The 12,256-nt window shown below is 28.9% G+C and overlaps 2 protein-coding genes across 3 annotated transcripts; both read right to left on the bottom strand.

Annotated features, from left to right (window-relative positions):
* Positions 1-3,490: 3,490 nt before the first annotated feature.
* LOC115723248 (large ribosomal subunit protein eL22z) lies at positions 3,491-4,606 on the bottom strand. 2 transcript variants are annotated; one of them, XM_030652690.2, is made up of 3 exons: positions 4,422-4,606; positions 3,894-4,136; positions 3,491-3,822 (listed from the first exon to the last, which is right to left on the bottom strand). In XM_030652690.2, exons 2-3 carry the CDS (start codon positions 4,121-4,123, stop codon positions 3,678-3,680), a joined length of 375 nt encoding a protein of 124 aa, XP_030508550.1. In that variant the 5' UTR covers positions 4,124-4,136; positions 4,422-4,606; the 3' UTR covers positions 3,491-3,677. The 2 variants fall into 2 exon arrangements, with proteins under 2 accessions (XP_030508550.1, XP_030508549.1); XM_030652689.2 differs by having other exon boundaries at positions 3,894-4,139; positions 4,422-4,597.
* A 4,513-nt stretch (positions 4,607-9,119) lies between these two features.
* Positions 9,120-10,609, bottom strand: LOC115723064 (lignin-forming anionic peroxidase). Its single transcript, XM_030652472.2, has 2 exons — positions 10,255-10,609; positions 9,120-9,950 (listed from the first exon to the last, which is right to left on the bottom strand). The coding sequence occupies exons 1-2, from the start codon at positions 10,465-10,467 to the stop codon at positions 9,192-9,194; spliced, it is 972 nt and encodes a 323-aa protein (XP_030508332.2). The 5' UTR covers positions 10,468-10,609; the 3' UTR covers positions 9,120-9,191.
* Between the last annotated feature and the right edge of the window lie 1,647 nt (positions 10,610-12,256).

Here is a 12,256-nt window from a genome sequence, read left to right as displayed (position 1 = left end):
TGATCCTTGCACAAAGTATATAAGAACAATATAGTTCAAAATGATATATACCAACTGCAAATCAATATTATTCAAAGTTGAGATAGAATGAGTTGAAAACGCCTGAAGCGTAAATGAACAATGTAGAAATTATTAATAAATGTTCATTTAATTTTCCCTGAAGTTGTTAAATCTAGAGGTACTCATGGAGATACCTTAATGTTATAAAGTATTAAAATGATAACCGTGATGAAAACGGTACTCGAAAAAACTCCCAAGAGAAGTTAGACATAACACATTTGATCATAATTGAATCCCTGAAGTGATTCTATATAGGTACCTATAAATGATAAACATATTTGAAAAATATGTAATTTAAAGAGATCTCTATAAGTTATGTCAATATGGGAGGAAATTATCATTTATTGAAATTTTTGTCGACAATAAATATTGAATGTTTGCATATGCAATAAATTAACATGAGATAGCAAGGATCATGGTATTAGATTTGTCGAGAATCATCGACATACATTTTGATTTTTGGCCAAAATATTATGACGCAATCCAGGTAAATTTACTCACATAAAGTGAAGTAAGACCTGTAGGGTGTGCAAATAAATATTTCTAATGAGAAATTTGCATATATGTATTTGTACATAATGAATTGTTGTACAAAGCTTGCATAGACATGAGATTGATTGAAGTAAGGCTTAAATATTGAGAAAATATAATCATGATTTGATTATAGCCTGGAATATATTTTATGAGGATTTATAAGCGTCACATAAATGTTGCAACAAAAGGTTATTTATTTGGAGCTCCTAATATAGTGAGCATTTGAAATAAGCCTTATCTAAAAATTCTAGAAGAATTTAATACATGTCTTAAGTGATATAAATTCAAAGTCGCGCGCACTATATGACAAAGATCTTTGTATGAAATAAAGACATGTAAGTAAATTATTATTTGAAAAATACCTATGGTTGTCTATGCAATATAAATACGTAAATTATACGTTGTGATAGACTCTTGAAGAGTTTTTGATTAATTGAAGAACAAACTTTTATTTCTTTTGTATTTCGAGAAATATTAATGTATAAAGTTTGTTCATTAGTATTGAAGTCCTGAAGTACTTCATATGTATCAAGAATTATAGATATATGATCATTTGATATGGAAATTAAGATCATAAAACAAGATGGAATAAATATATGGTCTTGGAGTACCATCATTGTCACAAATGAAAATTTGTAGTACCATTAATGTGTTATGTTCATATCTACTTGAAATTTTAAATTTTCGTATGAACAAAGTTGTGTACACACATGAATGATACAATTAGTTGGATAAAGACTAATGTTCCACGAACCCCTCATCTATAATTTAGAAGTCCATATATACTCTGGAAGAGTTATAGAAAATATATGATCAAAGATTATATATGGTGATATTTTAAAAGTGATAACAATAATCTTATGAGATTTATTATCACCAAAAGAATTATGGATCATATGTGCATGAGTGGGAGACATATTCATGTTGCACTCTTTTTCCCTTAGCTCAGGTTTTGTCCCACTGGTTTTTCCTGGCAAGGTTTTTAACGAGGCAACTTGCAAATAGTTATGAATATGAAATATATATTGTACTCTTTTTCCCTTAGCTCAGAATTTGTCCCACTGGGTTTTTCTGGCAAGGTTTTTAACGAGGCAACTATAAATCATGTTAACTTGCATTTTATGAAGCAAGTAGAGAATGTGTGTGAGTGAGATCATTGGCATAGCATATTCGGGAAACATATGGATTGCACTCAATAAAGAAGTATCAACCCAAGCAATTCTCTATGGATAATATTGCTTGCATCGTTCAACTAAAAGGAGGTACATTGAAGGAGATAGAGTTAGAACACATTTCACGAAATTCTTCTTTATACGCTTCAAGAAAATGCATATTGGTGTTCAACATATTCAATCAAGTGTCAATCTTACAAACTTATTGACAAAGTTATTGCCAACATCAACATTTGAGAAGATGGCAGACAAGATCGAAATTCGTCGATTAGAAGATCTCCACAAATGCCTAAATGAGGGGGAGGGAGTTAGTTTACACTATACTCTTTTTCCTTTGACCAAGTTTTCAGCAAGATTTTTAATAAGGCAGCTATTATGGACATCCAAGGGGGAGTGTTATAAATATTATTAATTATGTGGATATCCAAATCTTTTATTTATTGTCATTAATTGTAATCAACATTCATCTTTTCCTTAGTTTCCCTTTTTCTTAGTTTCTTAATATCTCACTCTTGTATTTGTATAAATAGGGGTTCACCCTATTGGAATAAACAACTCAGAAATTCTCATTCACTTTCTCTTTCTCTCTTCATCTTCTTCTTCTTTCTTCTCATCTACTTTATATTATTTTATATTATTTTATAACAATAGATTATTTCTCATGGGTACTACTAGATGAGAACTTTAAAAAAAAAAAATAACTATAATTAAATATTAATTAAAAAAATAAAAACTTAATTCAATAATTGATAATAAAAAAAATGGAGTTTATGTTCTTAATTTTACTATTTAATTAAAAATATCTCTTTCATTTTACACTATATTAAAAATATGTTTATATTTAGTATTGTTTTTATTCCTCTCTCTAACTCAAACTCAATTTTTTTTCTCTCTCTTAGCCCAATAAAACAACTTCAACCATATAATGCAAAAATTAATAATTTTTTTTTTTTTAATTAGATAACAAATTTAAGCATAAACTCAAATTTTCTAAATAATATCTAAGCACCCATTAAAAGTTCACCTATGGATTATTTGGAATCTTAGTTGCACTGCTTCCATTCCTATCAAGACTATATGTCAGAGCCGGTTTTTGCATAATTATTGGAAGCTATAAGCCAGTGTGTTATGTTGTGCTCTAGATTGGGATTCCATCGCCTCAAAGAGTGCTTCAACCTCTAGTCTTGGCCCTATGGTATGGCTGGTGACTGCTGCAGAATTGTCAACTATATATATAGGGCATCTGTTTCTGTTGGCAAAGAGGGATCTTCAAAAGGATTCAGCTATAGTTCACTGTAAGCTTTGTTTTTCTTTCGAATTTCCTGTTTTTGTTCGTTCACAGCTGCGCTGGCTTGTGTCTGTTGTCACAGTTTCTTTGTTTTGTCTGGTTTAGGCTTTGGCTATGCATTGCCTTTCAAAGAAATTATGGGATTTATTCAAATAAGAATTGCCTAAAATTTTGGTTCCAATCATTTTTATGCTTCTGTTCTTTTCCATATCAATAAGGTAGCCACATACACACATCTCACAAAAACAGAGGCCTTTTCTTTAGATATTGCTTCCCAAATCCGATGAAACAGAAAATGATTCTCAATTTCTCTTAACAATACACAAACCCCAATAGCCTCATCTATTGAAGCATTAACAAGGGAAATTGTAATAAAAATTATTAACATGATTGAAGCATAACAAGAGAAAAAATATATAATCAGAAATCTGAGAACTAAAATTCCAAACATGCTAATATATTCTCATCAAACAGAAGAAATGTTTAAAAATCTCTAGCTATAACAAACAAAATTGTAAGGCATACATAACTAGTTTCAATAAAAAACACCATCACAATTGGATTGGAAAAACTAAAAGGAAATTCAGGCAACAAGAAAATTAACTTGTTCTGACAAATTAAATTTAATCTTCCTCCTCACCCTCGTTCTCAGCAATGTTAAAGTACCTAAGTTCATAAACGTTGCGATCCTTGTTCGATGAGATCACGCGAAGCCAATCACGAACATTGTGCTTTTTCAAATACTTCTTAGTCAAGTATTTCAAATACCTAAACAAAAGAAAGAACATCAGCATTATCATCATCATCAAAAACACACAAATCCAAAGCTCTGTTAGTACCTCTTGGAGAAATTACTGTCAGATGTAACAGTAATCTTGCTCTTCTCGCGGGTAACAGTGACTGAGTCACCGAGAGCACCAGCCTTGCCACCGACCTTAATCCTCTCCTGAAGAAACTTTTCAAGAGATGCAATGTCCATGATCTTATCCTCCACTGGCTTAGCACAATCAATAGTAAATGTTGCTCCCTTTTTCTTCCCTTTGGGAGCTGCTGCACTTCCTCGACTCATATTTACTTCTTCTCTTCTGTACCAAAACAATCAATCAAATAACAAACAAAAACCACCTCAACACAATGTCTCTCTCTTTTGGACAATGTATAAACATTCAAAGGTACAATTTCAGCTATACAAAATGAACTCTCCCAGAAATAAAATCAAAATCATTGTTTGCTTCATAGTAAGTGAACAAATACATATATTGATTCGATTCACTAGATACAGATATAGCTTGAAACCTTCCAGATCCTTACTTTTACATGTAGAATTTCAGCAGCGAAATCTAGCCACGAAGTTGAGAAAAAATTACCTGATAGAGCCGGCGTGCGGGAGAGGAAATGGAGTTTCAGAGCAGTGAAACTGTCACGGCGGCTACACTCTTCTCTCCGTCCGTTCTGATGAAAATGAATGAGTTTGAGAGGAGAGAGAGAAGTTAAGGAGAGAGCTGAGTTAGGGCTAGGGTTTCAATATTGGGCTGGGCCTTTATTTTCGTTTGGGCCAATACTTTTAATTTTGAGAAATTGCCTTATTTTTCTCTTTAGTGACAGTTAATGTCCTTTTTTAGAATAATAGAGAAATTTTATTTACACCCCAACAATGTCTAAAGACACCCCATTTTAATAATTTTTATTTTTTATGAAATTTATATCTTTAATTGTAGTAAGTTTTTTAAACTTTTTTCTTCTCATTCATATTCTTAAAAAATATACCTATCAAACAAAAATAAATTATATTTTAAATACTATGACAAAAAAATTAAAATAAAAAATTATACGAAACTTTTTAGAAAAAAATAAAAAGTATATATACATGAGTTAGAAAAAATTATGAAAATAAAATTAAAATGAGTATTGAAATTAACATAAAATAATGTGAGGACAAATTTTGAAAAAAATATTAAGAGTAATTTTTAAAAATTATTTAAGTTTATATTTTTTTTTAATATTGGGGTGTATTTATCATTTTATGGGGTGCAAATAAAATTCCCCTAAAGTAAATATCCCTTTTTAATTTTTGCTACCTAAAATACCCTTAACTGTATATAAAGTATATATTATTATGTTTTATTCATTCAAAATAAATTATGAAAAAAAAAAAATAAAACTGTCTAATAAAGACATGGAATTGTCCAGTATAATTTAATTTAATATATTGGATTTTTTGTTGTACATCAGTTTATTTTTCAATTATAATTGGAGTATGGTATATTAATTACATAATATGTTACATTTTTTAGTCAAACATGGATGTGCATATACTATTGAATGAATGCTTGTTTTTTGGTTGTTCTCTTTTTATTAACAAGTGTTGATATATCAACGTATAAAACTAATTATTGTGTATATGTGAATATGAATCATATATTTCATGCTAACTTAGAGAGATAAAAATTATAATATATCAATTGTTTGTACTAAGATAAAAAAAATTAATGAAATATTAATTTTTAGTTGTGGTATATACATTTTATATTATGGTATATATATTTTGTGTACTACAGTGTAGTATTTAGAAAATAAAATAATAAAATTTGTATTGTATGAAAATACCCTAATCCTAACCTAATATACCATTGTGGAAAAAAAACATATATTGTACAATCTTAAACATGGAAAGAGCATACTCCAATCAAATAAATTTATGCCCCAAACTTAAACTAATATTTTATGTTTTTTTATTTCACCCAATATATGTTATATCATATAAAAATAATATATCTTACAGTAATATGAATATACCACAAAATTAATATTAATGATGCACTTAATTTTTTTCGTTTCGTTCATGATATACTAAATCACGTAAAATAGATATACCAATCTATTAAATTAATATACCAGTTAATAAATTTATATTTTACTATTTCCCTCAATATTCATAAAATACATACACCAATTTTTATTTTTATTTTTTTTATATATAAAAATATATACCACAATTCAAAGTAGATATATCACATTTAAAAATTAATATAGTATCATAGTGAGAAATAAAAATACCAAAAAATTAGTTTGATATTCCACAAGTTTTTTTTCCTTTCCTTTTTCATATATCATAAAAAATAAAAAGAACACACCCCAATAAAATATATCTATACCTCGAATTTAAATTACTATTTCACATTTTTTTTCTCTTTCGTTCTTCATATACTAATATACTCGAATATGAATATATTGTAATATACTTTGTCTTTCGTTCTTCATATACCACCTAACATAAAAACAATATACCACATTATTAAAGTAATATACTCGAATATGGATATACTATAATATACTTTATTTTTTTGTTCTTCATATACTACCCCACATAAAAATAATATATCACATTATTAAAGTAATATACTCAAATATGAATATACTATAATATACTTTCTCTTTTGTTCTCCATATACTACCGCACATAAAAATAATATACCACACTATTGAAGTAATATACTGGAATATAAATATCCTGTAATATACTATTTTTCATTCTTCATATATAACCCCACATAAAAATATAATTTATCACACTATTAAAGTAATATACTGGAATATGAATAGAATTAAATAATAAAACTCATATACCTAAAAGTAAAACTGATATATTATTAAACTGAAAAATAATACACCGCAATGTTAAATATGTATTCCATGACAAACCTGATGCAAAACTTACAATAAATATCCAACTTTGTCTTTCGTTCTTCATATACCACCCACATAAAAATAATATAACACATTATTAAAGTAATATACTCGAATATGAATATACTGTAATATAGCTTGTCTTTCGTTCTTCATATACAACCTCACATAAAAATAATATACCACACTACTAAAATAGCATATTTGAATATGAATATACTGTAATATAATGTCTTTCATTCTTTATTATATACCACTTCACATAAAAATAATATACTACACTATTAAAGTAATATATACTCGAACAATATCTTGTAATATACTTGTCTTTCGTTTTTCATATACCACCCCACATAAAAATATTATACCATACTATTAAAGTAATATATTCGAATATGAATGTAATGTAATATACTTTATCTTTTGTTCTTCATATATAAAAATAATATATCACACTATTAAACTAATATACTAAAATATGAATATACTGTAATATGAATATTTTGAAATATTAGTGTAACTTAAAAAAGATGAAAAAAATACATAATATAATCATTGAAATTTTACTCAACCTGATAATTTAAACTTATTTGATTCAAAAAAAAAAAAAAATTGATCAACTAGTGAGTGGTAAAATTCTCGTCGCAATAATATTTCAATAGTATATAAATAGTAATAGCAATTGTTTAAATTTATATGTAAAAATGAAATCAAAAAAAAAAAAATGAAACGAATAATTATAAATTGTCCAATAGACAATCAAACAACAGATGATAAAATCATGATGTCTATAATATTTGTTTTCCTATTACAAAGCTACTTTATGTATAATAAAAGGTTATAATTGTAATTTCATCATTAAATTTTTAATCAAATGGCCATTTTGCTAAATGTTTATAAAAAGGGACATTTACTAACTTAAGTTCTAAATATGGAGCCATTTTACATCTTAACCCTTTAATTTTTTTAAGACATTTTTGATTATTTCAAAAATACACAAAAATAACAAAAATATTACAAAAATACAGTTTCACGAAATTTTAAATATTTTTACGATTTTTTTATTTTATTTACATAAAATACGGTTTTTTTATGTTGTACTCTTATTAATTTGTTGTTGATTTTTTGTTTTCTGTATGTTATATTTTGTTGTTATTTTGATATTACTTAGATAATATTTTCATGTTATTTTTATGGAAAACCGTAAAAATGTAAAAAAAATTCTTTAAACATAAAAATGTAAATTTTTTACAAAAAATAGTACCTTATGTAATTATCATTTTTTGTAAGAAAATTACATAGATATTCCTCTACCCCAACTAGTCTCCTCCACCTCACACGCAAACCCAGCTGATCTGTTTCGAACTACACCTCTTCCTCCTCCACTGTCGTGTAGTTCGAAACAAGATATTCCTCTCTCGCTCTTGGTTTTTTAGGCGAGGGAGGCTGATTATTTAGGAAATAGCTTTGTGGTGGCTGGCTAAGAAAATAGGGATGGCTGAGATCTCATTTTGTGGTATTTGAAAAATCGTGGTTATTTGGTTTTGGTGATGTAAATCTGGTTCCGACAGTAAGATATGGTTTTAGATCTGTAATTTTTTTTTAACTTTGTGACTGTTTAGAACCGTTAGGACATAGGCATATCTGATTGTTTTTTATTGACGCATTTTTCATTTTATTTTTGCGACAATAGAATATGCATCAGTTACGTGGCTCGACGTCATCTTTACCTGACTATTTAAAAAAAATCAAAAAATTAACCTTTTTTAGTAGTGAAAGTTCTTTTTGTTAGACTTTTTATTTGGGTTTACATTAACTTTTATTGGTTTTATTAAAACTTGGATTGATTGGATAGTTCTTTGCTGTATTAGCCCATATTGTTGGTGATCAATTGCTAATGGACTTAGCATCTCTGTGTAAACTCTAGGTGAAGCAGAAGTGTGGGCTTTTCTAGTTAACTGAAGTCTTTGATGAGCAGACCCAGTCCAACTAGGGTTATGTATACCTTTTGATAATCAGATACATAAACTGCTTCTGATCTAAAGATCTAGGGAGAAAAACTTAGTTGATAGTATTGCACTATCGAATTGAAGTAATTGTTGTAGATCGAATTGAGGTAATTACTGTAAATCAATCAGGTACGCATACCTAATTATTATATATTATTAATATTGTTGTGTTCTATGTTATATACAAGTTGATCTTGAATTTATTATTAATTTATCTAACACTTTTCTCTCACACAAATCAATACTAGACTAAAGCAAATTCATAGAGAACTTGTATATATATAATAATATAACAGAGAATATTTGTTTACAACTTCTCGAAAGAAATTAATACAATTACAATTGCATGAAAATATTAACAAAGTAAAATACATAAAAAGAATAACAATTTTTTTTGTTTAATTACAATTAACATAAATAGAATAAAAGTAGGCATGTAATTTAGTTGAGAATAGTACTGCTACAAATTTTCCTAATGACCCCAGCAGAACCGGTAAGAGGTTTAATGTCTCCCATTTTAATCATGGCAGAAGCGAAATCAGAGCTGAATTTGGAAGGACTCTTGCTGTATTCCGTGACAATGGCGTCGGTTGAGTCTCCACTGAATAAAATTTGGTCAGATTCAAGAAGACCCTTCTTCTGAATCAAATTCTTAAAGTAATTGTTATCAAAGGAATTAGGAGTCACCAAATCAAGTGGGGCAAGAGTAGAATCATCTTGAGACGAGCTAGAAGAAGGACACCGACGTTGGCGAGTTCTAGCAAAATTAGCATCAATATTAGTCATGTTGTAAATTCTTGAACGAAATAGGCCACACTGGGCTTGTCCAATTGTATGGGAGCCTGATAGGGCAACCACGTCTCTGGCATTAAGACCTTTGCGGCCAAACAAATCGATCAATTCCTTGAGTGTAGCTGTGAAAAGAGGAAGATCGCTCTCAGCTTCGGATTTGCTTGCTGTGGTAGAATCTCTTCTACCAAGCATGACGGTCCAAGATGGCCCACCCACAGCAGCCGACGCATCTCGCGCTGCAACGGCTAGAATATCGGCACAAGAAACAACTCCGGGACAAATGCTTTCCACTTTGGATTTTGCATTTTCTATCACATTTTCACCTCTAATCGACCCAAAGTTTTGGAGAGCACTCTTTTCACTCACTATTGAGTCTGAATCTTCTAGTAAAAGTGATGCATCACATCCCTATATAGTACAACCAGTTAATTATAATTAGTTTATAAGAAAAATATGTAACATACATTACAAACAAATTTTACTTTAGTGACAATAAAATTTGTGATTAAAATTATCATTTTTATGTTTTCATTAAAGTTTTCACCAATTAATAAATTAGTTTAAGAAGAAGAATATGTAACATAATATGTTTTTAATTGTAAAATTATATTAATTTATATAAAAAAAAAAAAAAAAAAAAAAAAAAAAAAAAACCTTAGGATTTGAACATAGGCCCTGTTTGCCTCACCCTTTAGGCGCATATAGAAAATACCTGAACAAAGCAATCATGAAAATGAAGGCGGATGAGAGAAGCTGCCATGCGGCGCTCTTTAGAAATGGCTGTTCGGATGGAAGTTCGAATGGTGGAGAGAGCATTTGGGCAAGTAGCGTCGTAAAATGTGGAAGAGAGTTGAGCTGTGCATGATGAGCTACTCATGATCATGATCAACAGCAAAGCAATAACTGAGTATGTAAAAGACCCCATAATTCTAAGAAGTAACACAGTAGTGTACTATAGCTAATATGGTTTTCAGAATATGTATATATATGTTTATATTTTATAGAGTGATATTGATGTATGAGAATGAGATGAGAAGATATGATGATGATTAATGATTGTTTTGGTGAAGAAATAAGATTGTAGCAATTGGTATTTATAGTAGTAGTATAGATCACTTATGTTAATTGATTAATGAATATTTCTTTGTTTGTTTGGGTCACAGTCATCACGCTCACGCGTTCTACTTGGTCTGTTTTGGTTGGCTTTTATATATATAGAAAAATATATAAGTTGTGGCATGCATCAAAAAGTCAGCGAGAATAATCCATATGCATGCATGCACTAAGCTTTTGTACGTACTTTGACCATGCTCTAATAACCTTTAATTACGAGAAATTTTACTTTTTATATGTAAAAAGAATATTGCACGTTGACCTTTAATGAAACTCTAAAATATATACAAAGGGTATAAATATATAGCATTGTTATTAGGTACCCTCTACAATTAGTTAGAGATAGTTTTTTAAAGTTATTTTCTTAAGTTAATTATATGAAATTTAATATTTAATTGCACCAATAATAGTATATGAGGAGCTACATTGTTATTTTGACGCCATATTATATTGTGTCTCTTAATTAGTGATTTATCTTATTTTTTAAATCAAAATAAACAAAATTCAATATAGTAGTACATCAATAAATTAATAAACAAATAGGGCATAGGGCACTTTTGACCACTACAAAAAATTTATTTTTAGTGACAACAAAATTTATGACTAAAAGTTAAAAAGTTGTGATTAATTATAAAATATAATTCTTATGTTGTAACTAAAAAGTTCGTGACTAAATGTATTAGTGACAAAAATTACATTTTGTTGTAACTAAATGTGTTTTTAGTCACAATACTTGTTGTGACTAAAACTAAATTAAGGATAACTTATATCTAAATACTATGCTTTAGTCAAAAGAAATTTTTTGTTGCGACGACTAAAAGTCACATTTAATTTAGTCACAAAAAATTTATGTTGTGACTAAAAGGTTGTCACTAAAGATAATTTTTTTTTTGTAGTGGACCAAGTTAAGAGTCCATTTATGCTGAGAATCATGGAGTTCCATCTCAAAAATTAATTGGTGATGTGTGGAGTATCACATGTTCTTTTATATGACTCAATACTTTTACATTCAATCCATGTGGAATAATATTCTTCAATATCTCTCCTCAAGATGGTGGCTATTTTTGCTCACCAATCTTGAATCACTTTATCACAGGTCGTGCCATTTTGTTCGCTTTATTTTTTTTTTTAGATCTCAAGCATCTTTGCACTAATTGCATCTCCTGCGGTTGGCTAACCATCTGGATAGGTGTGGATCGAAAGCCCTCTAGGAATATGGGTATGATACTGTTGGAATTTATTTTACCAGGATCTTAGATCTACTCACAAGTATGTTGATTAACACCCTAAATATGAACTTTCTAAAACGATAAAATAAACACATATAAAGTTTAAGAAACCTTACATTGGTTGCAGCGGAATAATATGACTCCTTCCGTTCAGATATCTAGCCCTTGATTCCTTTCTGTAGCAGAGCATTATCAATATCTGAACCTGGATCTCTTTCTCTGAATCTTTGATGCTGAAACTCCTTCTTGCTGAAAGTCTTTCTTCACGATCTTCCTCACTATGATTGAGGTATCACTTGCTGTGTGTGGGCACTACTCATACACTAAGAAATTTTGAAATTTCAATGAACAAGAGAGAGAAGAAGTGGCAGC

This window comes from Cannabis sativa, chromosome 9, assembly GCF_029168945.1.
Source record: "Cannabis sativa cultivar Pink pepper isolate KNU-18-1 chromosome 9, ASM2916894v1, whole genome shotgun sequence".
Classification (NCBI taxonomy): Eukaryota; Viridiplantae; Streptophyta; class Magnoliopsida; order Rosales; family Cannabaceae; genus Cannabis; species Cannabis sativa.
The sequence above is the reverse complement of the archived record's forward strand: the minus strand, read 5'-3'. Positions and strand labels throughout refer to the sequence as shown.